Genomic DNA, 26,221 nt, shown 5'->3' with positions numbered 1-26,221 from the left:
AAAACATAAAACATGATGCATTTTTATCCCAGAATTTTATTTATGGTCCAAGTAGTTGTATGGTATGTATTTTGTCTATAATACCGTGCTAAAAAAAAAAAAAAAAACATATTTTTTTATTAATACAGTGTACACCATTTTCAATCAATCAATCAATGTTTATTTATATAGCCCCAAATCACAAATGTCTCAAAGGACTGCACAAATCATTACGACTACGACATCCTCGGAAGAACCCACAAATTTTGACATGCATTGTGTTGGTTTTAGAAGTAAACAGAATCTAAAGATTATGAAATAGCGTCTTTGCCTCATACTTAAATGATTTGATTTGAAGACCTGGGTTTAAATTGTTTGCACATTCTGCTGTGAATGTAAGAAGTGTATATGTAAATCATAACTGCAGTATATACCGTATTTTTCGGAGTATAAGTCGCTCTGGAGTATAAGTCGCACCTGCCGAAATTGCATAATAAAGAAGGAAAAAAAACATATATAAGTCGCATTTTTGGGGGAAATTTATTTGATAAAACCCAACACCAAGAATAGACATTTGAAAGGTAATTTAAAATAAATAAATAGTGAACAACAGGCTGAATAAGTGTACGTTATATGAGGCATAAATAACCAACTGAGAAGGTGCCTGCTATGTTAACGTAACATATTATGGTAAGAGTCATTCAAATAACTATAACATATAGAACATGCTATACGTTTACCAAACAATCTGTCACTCCTAATCGATAAATCCGATGAAATCTTCTTCCTCTGTGTCGCTTCTAAATAATAGTATTTGATATTTCACGGTAATGTGTTAATACAGGGGTCGGGAACCTTTTTGGCTGAGAGAGCCATGAAAGCCCAATATTTTAATATGTATTTCCCTGAGAGTCATATTATATTTTTTTTAACAGTGAATACAACTAAATGTGTGCATTTTTAAGTACGAGTAACATTTGTAGAGTATAATAAGTCTCTTGTTCTTTTTAAATAACACTGTTATTTTGAAGCTAACCAATAATAATAACATGGTCACTACTGCCTACTTTGTCTTGTTATATTCTTATTTTACTGTTATATTGTTATTCCCATTGTTTTTATTCTTTTTGTAATATTTCTCTATTTAGTTTCCTTTTAAACCCCCATTATTTACTTTTTACTTTTTTATTTAAATTGATCTCAACTCTGTACACTGCTGCTGGAATTTTAATTTTCCTGAAGGAACTCTGCTGAAGGAATCAATAAAGTACTATCTATCTATCTAATGAATAAAATACTTCTTTCATTGAATGCGACTTCTAGAAAACGGATGGATGGATTAAAAATGCATGAGAATGTTTTATATTTTGAACGTTATTTTTAATACTGTGAATGCAGCTGGGATAGGCTCCAGCAACCCCGCGACCCGAACGGGACAAGCGGTAGAAAATGGATGGATGAATGAATTACCAGCAGAATTATTCATTACTTATCCTGTTAAGCAATGTCAGCTAAGATTTATCCGAGAGCCAGATGCAGTCATCAAAAGAGCCACATCTGGCTCTAGAGCCATAGGTTCCCTACCCCTGTGTCAATAATTTCACACATAAGTCGCTCCTGAGTATAAGTCTCACCCCCGGCCAAACTATGAAAAAAAAACTGTGACTTGTCGTCCGAAAAATACGGTAGACATTTTTGGGCTTATTGACAGTTTTCCAAATATCACTGTATATGTTTTGACATAATGTACTCAACTCCTCTTCAAAGATCCCATTCCTGTGTCTTATATCGGTCTCATCTGGGCTAAATGTTTGACATACAGTTTACATGTTTTCTTTTTTCTGTTTATTTGTTCCTGTTGGATCCCTGGCATGCTTCCCTCGACAGAGTTACCAGCAGAAGAAGGTAATTTCACTCGTACTGTGGATTGTCATACTTGCTGTTATTTGACTAAATTGTTGAAAACCTTTGATCATTCTCTTCTCTGTAGGAAAATCTTTATGGGAGCTTGTCATCGAACAGTTTGAAGATTTACTTGTACGAATTCTTCTGCTGGCTGCCTGTATTTCTTTTGTAAGTATGTCACGTCTTTTTTTTTCCCAAATTTTTTTTAGAGTAAGGGTGTCAAATTTGGCCCTCGAGGCAATATCACCGCATTCACCGCTAATTTTCATACTTGCCAACCCTCCCGGGAGACTCCCGAATTTCAGTGCCCCTCCCGATTTCCGCCCAGACAACAATATTGGGGGCGTGCCTTAAAGGTACTGCCTTTGGCGTCCCCTTCAACCTATCGTCACGTCCGCTTTTCCTCCATACAAACAGCGTGCCGGCCCTGCCACGTAATATAAGCGTCTTCTGCACACACATAAGTGAATGCCAGGCACACTTGATCAACAGCCATACATGTCACACTGAGGGTGGCCGTATAAACAACTTTAACACTGTTACAAATATGCGCCACACCAAACAAAAATGACAAACACATTTCGGGAGAACATCCACACCGTAACACAACATAAACACAACAGAACAAATACCCAGAACCCCTTGCAGCACTAACTCTTCTGGGATGCTACAATATACCACCTGAGCCCCGATATTCAATCAATCAATCAATCAATGTTTATTTATATAGCCCTAAATCACAAGTGTCTCAAAGGGCTGCACAAGCCACAGCGACATCCGCGGATCAGCGCCCACATAAGGGCAAGGAAAAACTCACGGAACCCAGTGGTACGTCTCTAGAGGAGACCGGATGCAATGGACGTTGAGTGGGTCTAACATAATATTGTGAAAGTCCAGTCCATAGTGGATCTAACACAATAGTGAGAGTCCAGTCCATAGTGGATCTAACATAATATTGCGAAAGTCCAGTCCATAGTGGATCCAACACAATAGTGAGAGTCCAGTCCATAGTGGATCTAACATAATAGTGAGAGTCCAGTCCATAGTGGAACTAACACAATAGTGAGAGTCCAGTCCATAGTGGATCTAACATAATAGTGAGATTCCAGTCCATAGTGGATCTAACATAATATTGTGAAAGTCCAGTCCATAGTGGATCTAACATAATAGTGAGAGTCCAGTCCATAGTGGATCTAACATAATAGTGAGAGTCCAGTCCATAGTGGATCTAACATAATAGTGAGAGTCCAGTCCATAGTGGATCTAACATAATAGTGAGAGTCCAGTCCATAGTGGATCTAACATAATAGTGAGAGTCCAGTCCATAGTGGATCTAACATGATAGTGAGAGTCCAGTCCATAGTGGATCTAACATGATAGTGAGAGTCCAGTCCATAGTGGATCTAACATAATAGTGAGAGTCCAGTCCATAGTGGATCTAACATAATAGTGAGAGTCCAGTCCATAGTGGATCTAACATAATAGTGAGAGTCCAGTCAATAGTGGATCTAACATAATAGTGAGAGTCCAGTCCATAGTGGATCTAACATAATAGTGAGAGTCCAGTCCATAGTGGATCTAACATAATAGTGAGAGTCCAGTCCATAGTGGATCTAACATAATAGTGAGAGTCCAGTCCATAGTGGATCTAACATAATAGTGAGAGTCCAGTCCATAGTGGATCTAACATAATAGTGAGATTCCAGTCCATAGTGGATCTAACATAATAGTGAGAGTCCAGTCCATAGTGGATCTAACATAATAGTGAGATTCCAGTCCATAGTGGAGCTAACATAATATTGTGAAAGTCCAGTCCATAGTGGATCTAACATAATAGTGAGAGTCCAGTCCATAGTGGATCTAACATAATAGTGAGAGTCCAGTCCATAGTGGATCTAACATAATAGTGAGAGTCCAGTCCATAGTGGATCTAACATAATAGTGAGAGTCCAGTCCATAGTGGATCTAACATAATAGTGAGAGTCCAGTCCATAGTGGATCTAACATAATAGTGAGAGTCCAGTCCATAGTGGATCTAACATAATAGTGAGATTCCAGTCCATAGTGGATCTAACATAATAGTGAGAGTCCAGTCCATAGTGGATCTAACATAATTTGAGAGTCCAGTCCATAGTGGATCTAACATAATAGTGAGAGTCCAGTCCATAGTGGATCTAACATAATAGTGAGAGTCCAGTCCATAGTGGATCCAACATAATAGTGAGATTCCAGTCCATAGTGGATCTAACATAATAGTGAGATTCCAGTCCATAGTGGATCTAACATAATAGTGAGATTCCAGTCCATAGTGGAGCTAACATAATATTGTGAAAGTCCAGTCCATAGTGGATCTAACATAATAGTGAGAGTCCAGTCCATAGTGGATCTAACATAATTAGCATCCAAGAAAATATGCCAGGTATCATCAGATTAGATCAGTGTGTCGCAAACTGAGCAGTTAAATGGCCCGAATGGTTTATTTATTCATTATTTCATTTTCAAATGTATTAGCCTGTGGAAAAAGTTAATGTTGATATTTACCTCAGAAGGCTGCAAGTACAAAGGAGGCATTCCATTTTTTTATTAACATTTTATTTAATACACCTTTTGTTTTTTCGTCTTGTTTTTTGAAAGTTGATTTTGCACTATTAAGTTATATAAGCGTCGCTTGTTCCATATTCAGTGTTAAAGCAAATCAGTGTAGCAAACTGAGCAATAATTAACGTTTTATTCGTGCACTTTCTCTTGCTACTTCAATGCTTGAATTTTTGATTCATTCATTATTGGTATTTTATTTTCAAATGTATTATTAGCCTGTGGAAAAAGTTTATTTTGCTGTTTACCTCAAAAGGCTGCAAATAGAAAGGAGGCATTGCATTTTTATTAAAATTGTATTTGATATGCCACTGATTTTTTAATTATTATTAGTATTTGGAAGTTGATTTTGCATGTTACTAAACAGTTATATAAGCCTTGCTTGTTCAATATTTAATGCAAAACTTGTAGAAGTCTCTATTAAAAGGTTAATTTGCTCAACCTTTGTTCAGTTTTAAATTCTGTCCCACTCTCTATTTGAGTTTGACACCTGATTTAGAGGGTTTAATGTCTTTCATGACCTTTATGTTTTATCTTTGATCTTCCCTACTATTTTGTAGACACAGGAGCCATTACTGCATCCTGCAAATAGCCCCGTCTTTTGGTGTATTACTTAAACGGTGTCCGTGTGCGGTGTGAAAATCTGACAGGGATTAGTGCTGAGCTCCGTGTGATGAATGACTGGGATGTGATGTTGGCAATGCAGGGTGCTGACTTGTGAACGTCTTCAGTTTGTGTAACACGTCTGAAGGGCACACGGGCATGTCCGGGAGTTAAACGCTTGAAGAGTTTCCATTCATCTGAGGAATGGTGACAGCAGCAGCAGCTCTGAGTCAAGCATTGCTTTTATGCAACAGCCAGTAGATCAAGGGTGTCCAAACTTTCTCCCCGTGTGTGAAACCACTTTGATATTAACATTTTTGTTTTATTAAACAGAAAAAAACAGCCTACTTCTCAGTTTTCTTTTATGGTGGACAAAATGAGACGGTTCAATTATTTACTACTATTATTGTTAATATTTCAGCCCAGTGTTTCCTACAGTACTGCAACCAGTGAAGTTGTGGTTTAAGCACCTTAAATTGTGTAACATTTATTTAAAAAGTATTTGTGCCATCAGTTATTAGTTATTATTATCAGCATTTCATCTTTTTTTTGTATTTTTTCTCAATTTACAGCTGGGTTGCATATGAATTCATGTCCGTTTTTCTTTTTTGCGCCTTAATTCACATGATGGTCAAGCAGCTTGAGCACAGCATTAAAACAAGTGAGACTGAGTGTAAAGTTTGAGCAGAAAATGACGTATTGCTGTTCTGTTCTTGGGTGTTCCAGTCGTTCAAATATAGTGATAGGGAAGAGCTTCCATACAGTCCTGAAATAAGTGGTTCATAAAGGTAATGATGAAAGTGCGTTGAAGGTATATGTCACTTTTATCTTGTGGAATACAATCGGACCTCTTGTGTCTGCAGCGATCACTTTGTAAAATGTTTATTTGAAACTCTCTGTGATGCCATCAAGTATATTCTCTATTGCAGGGGTCGGGAACCTTTTTTTGCTGAGAGAGCCATGAAAGCCAAATATTTTAAAATGTATTTATGTGGGAGCCATATAACATTATTAACACCGAATACAACTTTCAGGTTCAAACACTGATGACATATTAAACAGACAAGAAGCAAGGAATTAAACAGAGACAGGAATCAATTTAGCTCAATGAGAAGAGAAACCTGTACACCTGTACACTTGTACAATTCTACGCCTCCTCGTTTATTTGGACTTTCCCAGATTACAACAACTAAATGTGTGCATCTCTTATTTTTTTTTAAATTAAATTGTTATTCTGAAGTTAGCTTTGCTTTTGACCATTAATGCGACTTCTTGAACAGGTGCGTTAGAAACGGATAGATAGTTTAAAATGCATGAGAATGTTTTATATTTTGAAGAATATTTTTAACATTGTGATTACCAGCGGAATTATTAAATACTTATCCTGGTAAGCAACGTCAGCTAAGATTTATGAGAGCCAGGTGCGGTCATCAAAAGAGCCACATCTGGCTCGAGAGCCATAGGTTCCCTACCCCTGCTCTACTTTATTAGCAGTGTTTGATAGAATTAAACGTAAGAAAAGAACAATCTCAATAGTTTGTCTTTTTTTGTGGTTACTATGCCTAATATAACTACAAAGACCTGCTTGTGCCAAGAAACTAACGTCATGCTAAGTCCTAGTAATAAATATTGAGATTGTTGGTCCAATCCACAATAGGGTCGATTTAAAGGCTAGAGTTTACAAATGAGTTTTAAGATGGGACTTGATTGCTTCTACTGAGGTAGCATCTCGAACTGTTACTGGTAAGGCATTCCAGAGTACCGGTACTGGAGCCCGAATAAAAAAACGCTTTAAAGCCCGCAGACTTTTTTTGGGGCTCTGGGAATCACTAATAAGCCGGAGTTGTTTGAATGCAGATTTCTGGCCAGGACATATGGTACGATACAATGATCAAAATAGGATAAGCATAGGTGTAATATGATCAAACTTTCTTGTTCTTGTCAAAAGTCTAGCAGCCACATTTTGTACCCAGAGTAATCCTTTAATGCTAGACATAGGGAGACATGAAAATAACTTGTTACAGTAATCGAGACGAGACGTAACAAACATGAATAATGATCTCAGCGTGGTGGAGAAAATGGAACTAATTTTAGCGATATTAGGAGATGAAAGAAGGCTATTTTTAGTAACACTCTTCATGTGTGACTCAATCGACAGAGTTGGGTTGAAGATAATACCCAGATTCTTTACCCAGTCGCCTTGTGTAATTATTTGTTTTTTTTCTAATTTTAAGGTGATCTTATTAAATCGGTGTCCAGCAGGACGGATCATCAACATTTCCGTTCTGATAGCATTAAAAGGCAAAAAGTTGCTCGACATTCATTGTTTAATTTCATCAAGACACGCCTCTAGGTGACTACAATCTGCCGTGTTGGTCAGCCTTAGGGGCATGTAAAGTTGGGTGTCATCAGCATAACGGTGAAAGCTAACACCGTATTTGCGTATGATGTCACCTAGCGGCAGCATGTAGATACTGAAGAGTACAGGGCCAAGAACCGAACCCTATGGAATGCCACACGTTACCTTAACATTCTCCAAGGTCACATTGTTATGGAAGACACACTGCATCCTGTCAGTAAGATGGGAGTTAAAACCAAGAAAAGGCTAAGTCTGACATACCGATACGTGTTTTGATACGTTCTAATAGAATGGTATGATTCATGTATCAAGTAGCACAATGGATGACTCATCAGCATCCATGGTTAGCAATTGATCATTAGTCATTTTTCCGAGGGCTGTCTCCGTCGAGTGATTTGCCCTGAAACCGGGCTGAAAGGGTTCACAACGATTGTTAGATGCTAGATGTTCATTCAGTTGCTGTGCAACAATTTTTTAAAGGATTTTTGAGATAAAGGGAAGGTGGGAAATGGTAGTTTACCATGAGGTCAGGATCAAGGTTAAGTCTTTTGAGCAGAGGTTGAATTACCGCTTTTTTGAATGCTACCAGAGGAAAGCGATAAGTTAAAAATATTTAGCACTGATGGTCCTAATATTACAAACAGCTCCTTGAAAAGTTTCCCAGGAAGTGGGTCAAGCAAACATGTTGTTTGTTCTGTCCCATTTACAAGTCGCAGGAGTTCTTGTAATGTTATTTCATCAAAAAGAGATATTATTTTGGAGGCAATACCTGTCATACATACATTTGTATCTGTGTTAATAGAACCCAGTTGGAGAGGTTGGACAGGTTGTCTTTAATCTCCTTTCTAATGAGTTCAATTTTCTTAGTAAAGAATTTGATAACGTCATCAGACAAGTGGGTGGAGCTACGGGAGGGAGTCCCCTGTTGGGTTAGCGATGCTACTGTACTGAAGAAATATTTAGCTTAACTAAGGTCAGCACGTGTTTATAAGTTAAACTATCACTCAATGCTTGATGGAAAACCAAGTTTAGTCCCTTGCCATTTGCATTTCAGCTTTCTACATGTTCGTTTAAAAGCTTTGGCTTCTCCTGTAAACCAGGGGTTATGCCTTTTAGATGCCTTATTTGAGCTTTAGCGTTGCTAAACTATGAATGTGTTGCGCAAGGTATCGTTAAAGTTGTTTGTGAGGTTATCGATAGAGCCAACATAATTTGGGAATGGTGCCATTACCAAAGACAGTAGGCCAGCAAGAGTCGTAGATGTGAAAGCATTAATGGTTTGGATACTAAAGCAGTGGTTATTTGTAGCTTGCTGACAATGAGTCAGAACTTAAAATTTTATAAGGTAGTGATTGTACATTACTTTAATGTATGGGAGTATCATAGCTTTGGAGGTGGTGATACCCCGGACAAGGACGGGGTCTATCGTATGACCCTTACAATTAATTTATTATTTGTGTAAGACCACAGCTTTCAAATAAAATTTGTGCACCGCGCACCGAGGGTCTAACGGGGTATTCATATGGATAATAAAATCACTCATTATAATTATATTATCTGTGTTCATCAGTAGATCAGTGACAAACCATGAAAATTCAATGACAAAGTCCAAATAGGGCTCAGAGGGGGGGCGATAGATAACAGCCAGGTAGAGAGGTGTGACAGACCTTATAGTAAGCACCTCAAATGATTTATATTTATTACTTAAGTTAGAGCTAAGGTTAAGGTTTTCATTGGATATCAGTACGACCCCTGCACCCATTTTAAGGGGATGGGCAATATGTGCATTTATATAGTTGGGAGGAAATGCCTTGTTAAGCGGGGAAAATTTTTTTGAGACCAATGACGTTAAGATTGTTGTCTCTCATGACCTCATTAACTAGTAATGTTTTGGGAGACAATGATCTGATGTTTAAAAAGCCCATATTATAGGTAGTGGGCTGTTTTGAGGCATTTTTGTTAATGATATCCATAGTACTGATATTAAAAACCTTACGTTTATTTTAAAAACGCAATTTTGGAGAGAAAAATCGCAATTGGCTTTCTTCCAAAAATCGTGCAGCCCAAGTTAGTATTGAGGACCACAGATCAATTCAGGTGTTTATATTAGCTTCTGCAAGTGCTCATTTTTGGTGGCATCAGTTCAGAGCCTGTGTGTTTGCTCAAAATCTTGGTGCTTTATGTCAAAATGGGATTTCAAATTTCCATGGTTTGTTAGTCTTGGTCTCTGATCATGCAATAAACGAGTCTTGTGCTTCCAGAGAAAAGCATAAAAATGAATGAGTTCATGCAGTCTGGATTGAAAGCACCAATTTAGCTGCGCATATCCCTTTTCTTACACAGTGTGTCGTTATTATTCTGTGGTCTCTCGCCGCTGTCCTCTCGGTGGTCACGACGAGAGAGGGCAGGAGTTCTTCACCATCCGATGCTCACTTTTTCTCTGTCCTACTTAGGTCGTAAGTCTCGCTCGTTTTCCTCTTATTTTCGCGGATATCACTTGTTCTTCTGTGTTACTCACTTCACTTCTCAATGGTCTTTCTCTGCATTTAGTAGCGATGTGCGAATCAATACTGAAATATCGATACCGGATCTTAATGCTCTAATATTGATTCTTAAATCAATATTAGTCATTTGCGATAATGTTTATCATTATCAGGAGCACAGTGTAAAGCAAGGGTCGCCAACCCGTCGCGATGTTTGGGACCCTACTGGCCGATAAAGAAAATATTAGGGGGAAAAAATCCACAATCATTTTAACACCTGAACACGCACACATGCTTCTGCATCTCTCTTTTCAGCTTCTCATCCGTTTATCTCAACACCGTGACCTCATCTTCCCGAGCACAGCCGCCCACTACACCCACTTGTCTCGCAAGTGCTCAAAAACCATGGACATGCAACAATGCATTATGGCTGAATGTTGCGATGCATCGGACATTTTCTAGCATCCAACATTTAAACAACTTTTCCCTTAACCACGAGCATCAGCTACAGGAAGCTAACGAGCCTAATACTAGTCTGTGAACAGTGCTCCAAAGAACGGAATTTGTGTTGATTTATTGCGAATACAAAACTAAACATTGACTTATGCAAAAGCAGTAATACAAGATAAAACAAGGTGGCAGCTAAAGGACTGCTCCTTGTATCCCCTTTTTATCACTGAGAAAATATGAACAGCCAGTTTTAATGCGTCCGATGCTGACGTAAGACAACCACATGTGACCATAGGATAAACAAATATACTCCAGTGAGGGTTGGACTCCGCCAAGGCTGTCCTTTGTCACCGATTCTGTTCATAACTTTTATGGACAGAATTTCTAGGCGCAGTCAAGGCGTTGAGGGGTTCCGGTTTGGTGACCGCAGGATTAGGTCTCTGCTTTTTGCAGATGATGTGGTCCTGATGGCTTCATCTGACCGGGATCTTCAGCTCTCACTGGATCGGTTCGCAGCAGAGTGTGAAGCGACCGGAATGAGAATCAGCACCTCCAAGTCCGAGTCCATGGTTCTCGCCCGGAAAAGGGTGGAGTGCCATCTCCGGGTTGGGGAGGAGACCCTGCCCCAAGTGGAGGAGTTCAAGTACCTAGGAGTCTTGTTCACGAGTGGGGGAAGAGTGGATCGCGAGATCGACAGGCGGATCAGTGCGGCGTCTTCAGTAATGCGGACGTTGTACCGATCCGTTGTGGTGAAGAAGGAGCTGAGCCGGAAGGCAAAGCTCTCAATTTACCGGTCGATCTACATTCCCATCTTCACCTATGGTCATGACCGAAAGGATAAGATCACGGGTACAAGCGGCCGAAATGAGTTTCCTCCGCCGTGTGGCGGGGCTCTCCCTTAGAGATAGGGTGAGAAGCTCTGCCATCCGGGAGGAACTCAAAGTAAAGCCGCTGCTCCTCCACATCGAGAGAAGCCAGATGAGGTGGTTCGGGCATCTGGTCAGGATGCCACCCGAACGCCTGCCTAGGGAGGTGTTTAGGGCACGTCCAACCGGTAGGAGGCCTCGGGGAAGACCCAGGACACGTTGGGAAGACTATGTCTCCCGGCTGGCCTGGGAACGCCTCGGGATCCCCCGGGAAGAGCTAGACGAAGTGGCTGGGGAGAGGGAAGTCTGGGTTTCCCTGCTTATGCTGTTGCCCCCGCGACCCAACTTCGGATAAGCGGAAGAAGATGGATGGATGGACTATAGTACTAAAACTACAGTGGCCATACAGCAGGGGTGCCCAAACTGTGGCACAGGGCTATATGTGGCCCGTGACACATTTGTCATTTGCCCCAAGCACATTACAAAAAAACACCAGTAAAAATTGGAAAAACAGCAAGAAACACTGAGTAAGAACGCAGTGCAGAATAATGTGATTATTCTGCATTATTTGTTTTGCTCTGTGATTTCATATAGTTTACGATGATTTGCCAAGGAATGCAAAACTCAGAAAACACTACTTTGTTAGGTATATTTGCACAAAGTATCAAATCCGCATCGTAATTAACCAGCCTGAATTTTACTTGATATATGATTGGAAAGAAAATCAATGGTATTGCACATCACTAGCATTTAGAGTCGCCATGTTTACCGCCGGGAATGTACTGATTTGATTTGGCTAAGCAGTATTATGTGGGCTTGTTTAACTCTCATACAATCGGTCAGTGTATTTCTGAATGCGATGAACTGGTACCGTAAATTCTATAAGAGCTGCTTTCCGTGCTGACTTCAGGTACTTAAATAAATAATTGATAATATGTCGAGGTCTCTATAGGAGAGTGTTTGGGTCCGGATTCGTACTGCAGCCCGCCAGTTAATGATCCCATTTTTATTTGCAAGTGTCATTTTTGGTGGATTTGGCCAACATGTCCGTAATTTTTCTTTGTTTCCTGTATAGTGTTTATATGGGAGCCCTGTTTCATTCTTTCTGTAGAATATTACACAAATGGAAATACTAAAAATACCCCAGATAGGGGAAAAATAAGAAGCTTTGAGAAGGGATTGGGGCTTCACGGTGGCCTTCCGCCCGATTGTAGCTGAGATAGGCGCCAGCGCCCCCCGCGAGCCCGAAAGGGAATAAGCGGTAGAAAATGGATGGATGGATGGATTTAAAACTCGATTTTGCATGCCACTATAAAGTTATATAAGCCTTGCTTGGTCAATATTCAATGCAAAATTTGTTTGGGTCCCTATTAAAGGATTAATTTGTTCAACCTCGGCCCACGGCTTCGTTCAGTTTTAAATTTTGGCCCACTCTGTATTTGAGTTTGACACCCCTGATCTAAAACAATTATTTGGGAATGTCCGGTGGGCCAGATTGAAAAGCTCAACGGACCGCATGCGGCCCCCCAGCCTTAATTTGCCCAGGTCTGATTTCGAGGTACAAAACAATAGTAATGGTAAACAATCTCAAACAATAGTACCGTACTTCCATTTATCCAATTCTTATGTTACGTGTTGATATCCGTGAAAACAAAATGTTTTTCACAGAAAACTGATTCTTGGGAACACATTTTTTTTTACAAAAAAAAATATTGGAGATTGGGCTCAAAGGGATACTTTTCAAAAAGAACATTGTCGTTGTAACCCATTAAAATGTCAATCTATAAATATATACAGTAAGTGTGCACTGTTTAGTCTAGGCACGTGCAAGCCTGTCATTCCTGTTTTTGCACTTAGTGCAACTAATGGCCGAGCATACATGTTACACTTTGGCAAAACTAAATAAATACCAGACATAAATAAACATCTTAAGACGCAACCATTATAAGATTGGATCACACTGGACAAATGATAGTATGCATTTGTGCTCTGGTTAGTGCGTGCAGATCTGGTATGCACTGTACAACTGCCAGGTGATACGGAGGTGTCGGGGGCTGCTGCTTGACAAGGGAACAGAGCACCACTCAAGGCCAAATCTGGGTCATTTTTGCTCATTGATCAGACCTAACTTTTTTTCTTCTTCAGAAGTCGAGGAAGCAGTCAAACCTGATAAACAAATTAACATTTTAGTAGGGACCCAAACAAGTTTTACATGAAATATTGAACAAGCAAGGCTTATATTACTTTAGTGACATGCAAAATCCAGTTTCAAAATATAATAATAATAATAATAAATACCAATGGCATATCAAATAAAATTTAAATAAAAATCTTATGCCTTTTTTTCTATTTGCGATCTTCTGAGGTAAATATCAATTTTTTTCCACAGGCTAATAATACAGACTAATGTAAAAAAGTTAAAGTAGCAATGATTGTACACACACACTACGTGTGGCGAAATGATTCTCTGCATTTGACCCATCACCCTTGTTCACCCCCTGGGAGGTGAGGGGAGCAGTGGGCAGCAGCGGTGGCTGCGCCCGGGAATCCTTTTTGGTGATTTAACCCCCAATTCCAACCCTTGATGCTGAGTGCCAAGCAGGGAGGTAATGGGTCACATTTTTTATAGTCTTTGGTATGACTCGGCCGGGGTTTGAACTCACAACCTACCCATCTTAGGACGGACACTCTAACAATGAGGCCACTGGGCAGGTAAACGACATGTTGGGTGAGGGCGGATCCATCCATAAATTGGTGGTATCCGTTTATGATCGATACTAGAGTGATCAGATAAATATTCGTATTTTCTTAAAAAAATGTGTCCATTTTCTACTGCTTGTCCCTCCAGCGGTCACAGGGAATTAGTCCCTAGACACTGGAGGACTTTGAGGGCCGAAAGCAAAACATTCAAATATGTTGTAGATAATGATTAGAAATGTCCGATATTATCGGCCGATAAATGCTTTAAAATGTGATATCGGAAATTATCAGCATCGGTTTCAAAAAGTTAAATTTATGACTTTTTAAAATGCCGTAGGGAGGAGTACAGAGCGCCAATAAACCTTTGCGTGCCGGCCCAATCACATAATACCTACGGCTTTTGACACACACAAGTGAATGCAAGACATACTTGGTCAACAGCCATACAGGTCACACCGAGGGTGGCCATACAAACAACTTTAACACTGTTACAAATATGCGCCACACTGTGAACCCACACCAAACAAGAATGACAAACACAATTCCGGAGGACATCCACACCGTAACACAACATAAACACGCCAGAACAAATACCCAGAACCCCTTGCACCACTAACTCTTCTGGGATGCTACAATATACACCCCCCCCCCCCACTCCCGCCAACCCCTACTCCACCTCAACCCCGCCCCGCCCACCTCAACCTCCTCATGCTCTCTCAGGGAGAGCATGTCCCAAATTCCAAGATGCTGTTTTGAGGCATGTTAAAAAAAAAATTATGCACTTTGTGACTTCAATAATAAACACGGCAGTGCCATGTCGGCATTTTTTTTCTGTAACTTGAGTTGATTTATTTGGGAAAACCTTGTTACATTGTTTAATGCATCCTCGACTGTCTATATCGGTATTGGTTGATATTGGAACCGGTAATTAAGAGTTGGACAATATCGTATATTGGCAAAAACGTCATTATCAGACATCTCTAATAGTGATATTTGCTTTGTTTAGATAATGTGTGTTATTGGCTTTGTTTTGCTCAAACAATTGTATGTTTTTGGTTACACTTGTGGCTGTTAGGCATTGTGTCATTGGAGCGTTCCCTAATTGCTTTTCATCAGTTTTCATAAAGAAAATAGGGAAAATGATGCATGATTTTTATCTGGCAGGGAGAAAAAGAAATAACTTTTTAAACTTGATGTCAAACTTCTACCAGCAGAGGAATGTGTGGAATAAAATACTATTGGCATTTTCTACCGTTTATTCCCTTTTTGGGGTCGCGGGGGGCCCTGGCGCCTATCTCAGCTACAATCGGGCAGAAGGCGAAGTAGACCCTGGACAAGTCGCCACATCATCGCAGGACATTAGTGGCATTTGCACCAAAATGTCTTTGTATTCTGGTTATCACATGTAACACACACAAATGTATAATTAATTAGAATGTTGTTTCATGTGTTTTTTAGGTGCTGGCCTGGTTTGAGGAGGGAGAAGAAACCATCACAGCATTCGTGGAACCATTTGTAATTTTACTTATTCTTATTGCCAACGCAATTGTCGGTGTGTGGCAGGTGAGACAATCTTTTATAAATGTACTTTCTTGCATATTTATTAAGTTCCACCACACCATTGTGCTTCAATTCTTCCAATAGGTTTACTTAATTACTGCTTACTTAACATGCAAACACAATAAAACACAATTCCTTACAAACATTTTACATGCTGAAACATAAAAGCGCTTCAATGTATTTGTTGGCATTTAAGCTTTGACACTTAATGTCGTCCTGCGCCTTATGCCTGGTTAAAAAAACTGCACTGGCTAGCTTGTTGTTTGTATTATTGTCAAAGAGTTTGAGCACTGAAATTAATCTATCCCGGCTAGGAACGCAATGCTGAAGATGCCATTGAGGCACTGAAGGAGTATGAACCTGAGATGGGGAAAGTGTATCGGCAGGACCGGAAGACAGTCCAGAGGATCAAGGCCAGAGATATTGTTCCTGGAGACATTGTAGAAGTTGCTGGTAGGAAACCAACTCTTGGATGTTTCTAACAAATTATACTGTATGTATAAGTAGGGCTGGGCGATATATCGATATAGTCGATATATCAGGGGTATCACCGTTTCCAAAATTACAGGACTCGGCTGCTAGACTTTTGACAAGAACAAGAAAGTTTGATCATATTACGCCTATACTGGCTCACCTGCACTGGCTTCCTGTGCACTTAAGATGTGACTTTAAGGTTTTACTACTTACGTATAAAATACTACACGGTCTACCTCCATCCTATCTTGCCGATTGTATTGTACCATATGTCCCGGCAAGAATACCATATGTCCCGGCAAGAAATCTGCGTTCAAAGGACTCCGGCTTATTAGTGATTCCCAAAGCCCAAAAAAAGTCTGCGGGCTATAGAGTGTTTTCATTTCGGGCTCAAGTACTCTGGAATGCCCTCCCGGTAACAGTTCGAGATGCCACCTCAGTAGAAGCATTTAAGTCTCACCTTAAAACTCATTTGTATACTCTAGTCTTTAAATAGACTCCCTTTTTAGACCAGTTGATCTGCCATTTTTCTTTTTCTCCTATGTCCCACTCTCCCTTGTGGAGGGGGTCCGGTCCGATCCGGTGGCCATGTACTGCTTGCCTGTGTATCGGCTGGGGACATCTATGCGCTGCTGATCCGCCTCCGCTTGGGATGGTTTCCTGCTGGCTCCGCTGTGAGCGGGACTCTCGCTGCTGTGTTGGATCCGCTTTGGACTGGACTCTCGTGACCGTGTTGGATCCATTATGGATTGAACTTTCACAGTATCATGTTAGACCCGCTCGACATCCATTGCTTTCGTCCTCTCCAAGGTTCTCATAGTCATCATTGTCACCGACGTCCCACTGGGTGTGAGTTTTCCTTGCCCTTATGTGGGCCTACCGAGGATGTGGTAGTGGTTTGTGTTGTTTGTGCAGCCCTTTGAGACACTAGTGATTTAGGGCTACATAAGTAAACATTGATTGATTGATTTATTGATATATCGCAGGTTTGTCTCTGTGCGATATAGAAAATTATTATATTGTGATATTCGAGTATACGTTCTCACGCAGTTGCTTTTAGCTGCGGGCATTACACTACTGGCTCTTCTCACTCATTATTGTCTTTCCTTCTCACAGAGACTTAAAACAAGCGCAACTTCTTACATACGTCACATACTGTCACGTCATACGCCCTCGCGGAACAGAGAGGTAACCGCATGGGTAATATTAGCTGTGATGCTAGCGGAGTGGTAATACGAGAGAGAAGAGGTGCGAATCTGGTAACAAAGGAATAATTAATTCCTAAGAAAAACAGCACTGGGTCTATCGTCTAGTGGTGGTTTGGCTTCAAGCGGGAAGATGTCGAAAAAGTATGCGGCCAAAGCGTTTGATTGATTGATACTTTTATTAGTAGATTGCACAGTACAGTACATATTCCGTACAATTGACCACTAAATGGTAACACCCCAATAAGTTTTTCAACTTGTTTAAGTCGGGGTCCACGTTAATCAATTCATGGTACAAATATATACTATCAACATAATACAGTCATCACACAAGTTAATCATCAGCGTTGCTACAAAAAGTAGCATTGCTGCTAATGTGTAGCACCATTTGAAACGGCACCCACGAGAGAATGAGGAGTGCTTGAAACTCTGCATGTCAACATCTCCGTTTGGTGCCATACCTACAAAATGCAGAAGCAACCATTTCCAGATCAACACCGTATGAAAAAATTAGTCAGCAACAGAAGTAGATAACGTCCGCAAGAATCTACCACATAGCGAAGGACATAAACCATTTGATTTCATAGTATGCAGCTATTTTTCTTACAAAGTTATTGAAATATCTTGTGACATCATGCACAAAAGTGCACTTTATTTGTTTTAAACTATTGTAGTGGCGTTCTGTACAAAAAGTGCACTTTAATTTAGTGTTGTTTTGATATGTCATCTTAGTGACATCATGCACAAAAGTGCACTAATAGCTTGTTTTAAAATGTCTGTCACAATCTTGCACTTTCTGTTTTGGTAATTACATGAATGCTTGTGCCACTTATTAAATACAGGTTTGGTAAATGGACTTAATTGTTGTTTTCCTTCTCTGCATGGCAGTTTAAAATGAGCATATATTAATGCAGTATGAACAAGACTGTATTAATGTTGACACATAGAATCATCAAACTCCTGTGATTATATGCATCAAGTGTTCGTTCAAGGCTAAGGCAAAATATCGAAATATATATCGTGTATCGTGACATGCTTAATAATATGCAGATATTAATAAAAAGCCTTATCGCTCAGCCCGATGTATAAGTATATATAAAGTGACATTTGAATATAATATGATTAAAAGAGCCCATTTTGGCAAGTCTTTAAAGTTTCTGCTTTTAGGTGTCACTGCACACATTGTGGAATGTTCTTTGTTAGCTTGTATTTTAGGCGCTCTTGCATTATTTACTTTTCCTTCTGTTCCTATGTGCCGTCACACATCAAGTATACATTTCATGTTGATGCTGCATTCCTGCTTGCTGTTGCAGCATGTTATCTGTGCTTGGGGATCATTCATTCTGCTAATGTCCAGCCAACCAACTCCTGACTTTGCCCCTCTCCCAGTTATTACAAATAGTTTGAAAAAAGGGGCGTTTCCGAGCGATGTTGGAGTCTTGAAGGGAAACGGCATTTTTTTTGTGTGTGTATTGTTTACAATCATTATGAGATACATAACAATGTGCATGTTATTTTTTTAAATTCATTTTAAATAAATTAGATCAAAAATATGTTTACAACGGAGCCTATTAGAGCCGCTTAATTGTGCCTAAAAATCCATTTAAAAAAACAACAACAAACACCTCAGTTTGGGTTTTATATACATGATGTATGTATATATACAATCTAGTTACGGGCACATTTAGAATAACATTTCATTTTAAGCATACGCAGCAGATTAATAAAAAAAAACAAAAAAAAAACGCACCACGACGTTTGCTTTTTTTCCCCCTTTTTTTTATCACTTTGTGTTGGCCTGCGATGAGGTGGCGGCTTGTCCAGGGTGTACGCCGCCTTCTGCCTGAATGCAGCCGGGAACCTCAGGCCATGTCCACACGAACACAGGGAGTTTCAAAAAGGCATATCCAAGGTTAAAATGACACACAAGTGTAGTTTCAGAAGTGTCTACACACAAATGCATTACACTTGTCATGCACATTTTGTCCAATCAGAGCAGCAACAGCTGACTTGGTGGCATTACACCTTTGTAATTTTGTTTATTTTGATATACTTTGCACGTACAATTACATGTACATTATTTTTAAAACCAGCCTGCACGTACACAGAGCCCTGGAAACATTATGAATCCTCTTTTTTAAGTGTTTAAAGCGTGCATGCACACCTGTCCTACTGCAACCCAACACTTACAGAATTATAGCATGTTTAGTAAGTAACATGGTGATTTATTACATGTGCAGTGAAGTATATATTATTTCTAAAAAAACAGCACGCACTAACAAGCAGAAGAAACCATTTTGCATGTTTTAAGTGCCTAAAGTGCACAGAAGTGCGCGTGCTGTACAAAATTTGTGGAATTATAAGGCATTTAATCATGGATATAGTGATATATTACATGTGCAGTGAAGTGTGTATTGTCTTTAACATCAGTACTAGGGCTGGGCGATATATCGAATATACTCGATATATCGCGGGTTTGTGTCTGTGCGATATAGAAAATGACTATAGTGATATTCGAGTATATGTTCTCACACAGTTGCTTTTAGCTGCGGGCATTACACTACATGCGTTTCCAACTCTTTCTTGTCTCTCCTTCCCACATAGACATAAACAAAGGCACCTTCTTACATACGTCACACGCCCTCCCTGAGCAGAGTGGTAGTTACATGGGTAATATTAGCTGTGATGCTAGCAGTGTGTTGCGAGTGATAATACGAGAGAGAGAAGGTGCAAATCTGGTAACAACTGGAGGAATAATTAATTCCCAAGAAAAACAGCAGGGGGTCCATCGCCTGGCGGTGGTTTGGCTTCAAGCGGGAATATGTTGAACAATTATGCGGCAACAGCGTTGCCACAAAAAGCAGCAGCATTGCTAATGTAGCATCATTTGAAAAGTCACCCGTTACAGAATGAAGAGTGCTTGACACTGCATGTCAACGTCTTCGTTCGGTGTCACACCCACAAAATGCCGAAGCAACAATTTCCAGATTAATACCGAATGGGAAAAAAAAAAATCAACAGAAGGAGATAACGTTCGCAGGAACCTACCACAGAACGAAGGACATACACTGTTTGATTTCCTATTATGCAGCTCATTTTTATTTGACAGTGTTTGAAATATCTTGTGACATCATGCACAAAAGTACACTTTATTTTAAACTATTGTATTGGCGTTCTGTTCAAAAAGAGCACTTTAATTTAGTGTTGTTTTGTCAACCTAGTGACATCATGCACAAAAGTGCACTAATAGCTTGTTTTAAAATGTTTCTGAAAATTTTGCATTTCTGTTTTGGAAATGACATGAATGTTTTTGCCACTGCTTAATAACTGTTTAATAAATACAGTTTTGCTAAATTGACTTAATTTGGATTTCCCTCTCTGCATGAAAGTTTAAAATGAGCATATATTAATGCAGTATGAACAAGAATGTTTTAATGTAGACACATAGAATCATCATACTGCTGTGATTTTATGCATCAAGTGTTCATTCAAGGCTAAGGCAAAATATCGCGATATATATCGTGTATCGTGACATGGCCCAAAAATATCGAGTATATCGATATATCGCCCAGGCCTAGAACCAAGCGTCTTTTTGTGTCTTTCTTGCCATTTCCGGGTCCTAAACTGCGGTCAAAGTGTACCAACTTTTTAGAGAGTATCCTCAGCCATTTCCTTTACAGGTCAGAGGCATGATTTATGATCTATAATTAACTTCCAGGAAGCGAGTAAACGCCTCACCAGTCGATCATGTCGTGATTGTATACCATTCTTATCACAGCACCGCTATAAATAGTTTGTCTGGGTTATTAACGCTTATAATAACATCACTAATACTTAGTTAATATTCAAGTCAGGAAATGTAAATGGAATATTGTTGGCATTTTTTGAATGGTTATTTATTGGTTTTTATAGGCAAAATAGAGGACCTCCCCTTGACTTTTATTTACATTCATGTTATATTAAAAATGTGAAAGATAGACCTACAGTCTATGAAGTTATGCAGAATCTTTGTGAGTGTAGTGTTAGATTGTGTATGTATAGCTGACTATAGTGACTATGTCTGCTCCTGGTCCTTTATAGTTGGTGGTTAATTTTGTACGTGACACTTGAGTTGACCGCTTTTTGTAGTTTTATTTGATTTGCAAAGCATATCGCAGAAGAAGCAGACCTTAAGATGTGTTATAATTATGTTCTAAGACGAATACATTGGGCATGCTCTACTTTTTTGTGGCATGCCTTTTTTTTTTTTTAATTGTTGGTCAATACAACTGCTGGCTTTCCTGTCAGCAGCATGATGCATCACTTTAAGAATTCAAGCATAGCTGCAGCTAATCTGCAGTTCAGCTGACTGATTTTGATGGTTTGCCTTTTTTCTTATTTTTGTCATAATTATAATCAGAATAAAACTGTGTTATCAACAATCTTATTTGTGAACAGTTTCACAATGTTTTAATACAGCAATAACAATATTTGCTTAAAAAAAACAACATAAAAAACTAAAGTCAGGGGTGGATGATAACGATACAAAAACTACTATTGGCTCTCAACACCTTTGGCCTTCTGTCCCCCAAAACCCTCCAATATTGACGATGTAATAACACGAAAAGCACAACTAAAAACACATGTTGGTGAAAATAAACATCAGTAGTATCTATCCAATTTTAACACTACCTTTGCTGATTGATTTATTTAAACTTTTATTAGTAGATTGCACAGTACAGTACATATTCCGTACAACTGACCACTAAATGGTAACACCCGAATAAGTTCTTCAACTTGTTTAAGTCGGGGTCCACGTTAATCAAATACAAATACAAACCCCGTTTCCATATGAGTTGGGAAATTCTGTTAGATGTAAATATAAACGGAATACAATGATTTGCAAATCCTTTTCAACCCATATTCAATTGAATATGCTACAAAGACAAGATATTATATGTACTCATAAACGTTATTTTCTTTGCAAATAATAATTAACTTAATTTGAAGCCTGCAACACGTGCCAAAGTAGTTGGGAAAGGGCATGTTCACCACTGTGTTACCTCACCTTTTCTTTTAACAGCACTCAATAAACGTTTGGGAACTGAGGAAACTAATTGTTGAAGCTTTGAAAGTGGAATTCTTTCCCATTCTTGTTTTATGTAGAGCTTCAGTTGTTCAACAGTCCGGGGTCTCCGCTGTCGTATTTTACGTTTCATAATGCGCCACACATTTTCCATGGGAGACAGGTCTGGACTGCAGGTGGGCCAGGAAAGTACCCGCACTTTTTTTTTTTTACGAAGCCACGCTGTCTTGCTGAAATAAGCAGGGGCGTCCATGATAACGTTGCTTGGATGGCAACATATGTTGCTCCAAAATCTGTATGGACCTTTCAGCATTAATGGTGCATTCACAGATGTGTAAGTTACCCATGCTTTGTGCACTAATACACCCCCATACCATCACAGATGCTGGATTTTGAACTTTGCGCCTCTAACAATCCGAATTGTTATCTTCCTATTTGTTCTGGAGGACACCACGCGCTCTGTTTCCAAATATAATTTCAAATGTGGACTCATCAGACCACAGAACACCTTTCCACTTTGCATCAGTCCATCTTAGGTGAGCTCGGGCCCAGCCAAGCCGGCGGCGTTTCAGGATATTGTTGATAAATGGGTTTTGCTTTGCATAGTAGAGTTTTAACTTGCACTTACAGATGTAGCGACCAACTGTAGTTACTGACAGTGGTTTTTTGAAGTGTTCCTGAGCCCATGTGGTGATATCCTTTACACACTGATGTCGGTTTTTGATGCAGTACCGCCTGAGGGATCAAAAGTCCGTAATATCATCGCTTACGTGCAGTGATTTCTCCAAATTCCTTGCAATAGCTCATTGAGAAATGTTGTTCTAATACTGTTCGACAATTTGCTTACAAAGTGGTGACCCTCGCCCCATCCTTGTTTGTGAATTACTTAACATTTCATGGAAGCTGCTTTTATACCTAATCATGGCACCCACCTGTTCCCAATTAGCCTGCACACCTGTGGGATGTTCCATATAAGTGTTTGATGAGCATTCCTCAACTTTATCAGTGTTTATTGCCACCTTTCCCAACTTCTTTGTCACGTGTTGCTGGCATCAAATTCTAAAGTTAATGATTATTTGCACAAAAAAAAGTGTTTATCAGTTTGAACATCAAATATGTTGTCTTTGTAGCATATTCAACTGAATATGGGTTGAAAATGATTTGTATTCCGTTTATATTTGCATCTAACACAATTTCCCAACTCGTATAGAAACAGGGTTTGTAATAAGCACAACTAAAACTACATGTTGGTAAAAATAAACATCAGTAGTATCAATCCAATTTCAACACTACCCTTGCTGTCGATACAAATAAGATTTCTCGCTTATTAAGAGATTTCTAGATCTCTGCGGGTTGGATCTAAACTGGCAGTGACTACTTGTTGTGCTGGAAGATGGTCGGGCTCAGTGGGAAGGGCTGAAAGCAGTGAGGGAGGCTTTCTCCCCGGCTCCTATTGTGTCCAAGAGAGATGACCTTATAGGGAAACACTTTGTGGAGAAACCACCTACAGCACCATGCACGATGAATCGTGACCCTTCCCATCAGCACCCGCACCCTCCACTGGGATTCCAGACACCATGGATAGTATGGCATTCGCGTGGTCTGCCAAATGTCCAGTGTCACCAAGGGACTGTCCTTTGGCAAATGTTCATGGCTGTGATAAATGGTCTCATCTTGCTGACTGGGGGTGTTGGCGTTAAGACACCCAAACTTCATATGCAGCTACAAGAGTGGTACGCGTTATCGCTGAAATGTACACTCCTTAATGGGTCTATGATGTCATACTAACACAGCGGTAATCATATAGCACTTCTTTGCATGTGTGTTCTCAGGATTAAACATCCTATAGGACAGGGGTAGGAACCTATGGCTCTAGAGCCAGATCCGGCTCTTTTGATGACTGCATCTGGCTCTCAGATTAATTTTAGCTGACATTGCTTAACACGATGAGTAATAAATAATTCCGCTGGTAATCACAGTGTTAAAAATAACGTTCAAATTACAAAACATTCTCATGCATTTTAATCCATCCATCGGTTTTATAACGCACCTGTTCAAGAGGTCGCATTATTGGTAAGAAGTGATTTATATTTATTATTGGTTAGCTTTAATAACAATGTTATTAAAAAGAATAAGAGACGTATTATACCGTATCTTTTGGACTATAAGTCACAGTTTTTTTCATAGTTTGACTAGGGTTGCAACTTATACTCAGGAGCGATTTATGTGTGAAATTATTAACACATTACCGTAAAATATCAAATAATATGATTTAGCTCATTCACGTAAGAGACTAGACTTATAAGATTTCATGGGATTTATGGATTAGAAGTGACAGATTGTTTGGTAAACGTATAGTATGTTCTATATGTTATATAGTGGGGCGACATAGCTCGGTTGGTAGAGCGGCCGTGCCAGCAACTTGAGGGTTGCAGGTTCGATTCCCGTTTCCGCCATCCTAGTCACTGCCGTTGTGTCCTTGGGCAAGACACTTTACCCACCTGCTCCCGGTGCCACCCACACTGGTTTAAATGTAACTTAGATATTGGGTTTCACCATGTAAAGCGCTTTGAGTCACTAGAGAAAAGTGCTATATAAATATAATTCACTTCACTTATAGTTATTTGAATGACTCTTACCATAATATGTCATCATAACATAGTCATCATTGTCACCGACGTCCCACTGGGTCATTTTTGTCACCGATGTCCCACTGGGTGTGAGTTTTCCTTGCCCTTATGTGGGCCTACCGAGGATGTCCTAGTGGTTTGTGCAGCCCTTTGAGACACTAGTGATTTAGGGCTATATAAGTAATCATTGATTGATTGATTGATGTTATGTTAACATACCAGGCACCTTCTCAGTTGGTTATTTATGCCTCATATAACGTACACTTATTCAGCCTGTTGTTCACTATTCTTTATTTATTTTAAATTGCCTTTCAAATGTCTATTCTTGGTGTTGGGTTTTATCAAATAAATGTCTCCAAAAAATGTGACTTATACTCCAGTGCGACTTATATATGTTTTTTTCCTTCTTTATTATGCATTTTCGGCAGGTGCGACTTATACTCCGGGGCGACTTATACTCCGAAAAATACGGTACTCTAAAAATGTTGGTCTTAAAAATGCACACATTTAGTTGTATTCAGTGTTAAAACATATTATATGGCTCTCACGGAAATACATTTTGAAATATTTGGCTTTCGTGGCTCTCTCACCCAAAAAGGTTCCCGACCCCTGCTATAGGAGTAGGTTAGGTACTGCATTTTGACACATTTTACTTCACTGAAATGCCTAATGACTTGTTTGCATGTGAAAAGTCTGTAAATCCAACTTTAAGGCACTTTGAATTTCACATCTTTATGGCAGCAGTCGTAACCATAACATACATTTAAAAGGGAACTGCACTTTTTAGGGGGATTTTGTCTATTGTTCACAAATCCTTATGAAAGACACGAAGACAACATTTTTTTTTTTTTGCATTCTAACATGTAAAAATCGGCGTGTCTAGGTGGCTAGCAATGCACCTAATGAGAGCGGTCAGGATTATCTCACTTTAGAAATGCATTCAAAAACCGTCAACATTACTTCATTTACGTTCTGTAACCTGTATATTAAGCAAGCTGTTGTTGTTGTAAGAGCGAACGCGGAGAAACAAAACTAAAGTCGTCTTCGTTGTCTTAAAAAGTCCGCCATGATGAGAACATGTTTTCAGAAGTAGGAACACACATTGGCAAAAGTCGGGAGTGCGTTGCTATGGAAACGTAAATAAATGCGGAGGACATCAGTTCCAGCGATGCTTAAAATGATCACAATTTGGTAATTATTGTACACTACATATTTTTATGAACATGTCTGTTACTACATTTTTTTATATATATATATATATATATATATATATATATATATATATAATATATATATAATGTGTATATGTATATATATAATATATATATAATGTGTATATGTATATGT

At 39.3% G+C, this 26,221-nt stretch overlaps 1 protein-coding gene across 1 annotated transcript in view; it reads left to right on the top strand.

Annotated features, from left to right (window-relative positions):
- atp2a2a (ATPase sarcoplasmic/endoplasmic reticulum Ca2+ transporting 2a) overlaps window positions 1-26,221 on the top strand; it is a 98,698-nt gene that overhangs the window by 17,993 nt on the left and 54,484 nt on the right. Inside the window, exons 2-5 of the mRNA XM_061907016.1 lie at window positions 1,867-1,884; window positions 1,970-2,052; window positions 15,399-15,503; window positions 15,815-15,953. Of these exons, the coding sequence (XP_061763000.1) occupies window positions 1,867-1,884; window positions 1,970-2,052; window positions 15,399-15,503; window positions 15,815-15,953 (345 nt within the window). The remainder of the gene's footprint in view (window positions 1-1,866; window positions 1,885-1,969; window positions 2,053-15,398; window positions 15,504-15,814; window positions 15,954-26,221) is intronic.

This window comes from Nerophis ophidion, linkage group LG07 (genome assembly GCF_033978795.1).
Source record: "Nerophis ophidion isolate RoL-2023_Sa linkage group LG07, RoL_Noph_v1.0, whole genome shotgun sequence".
Taxonomy (NCBI): domain Eukaryota; kingdom Metazoa; phylum Chordata; class Actinopteri; order Syngnathiformes; family Syngnathidae; genus Nerophis; species Nerophis ophidion.
This window is presented reverse-complemented; position numbering and strand designations above follow the sequence as displayed.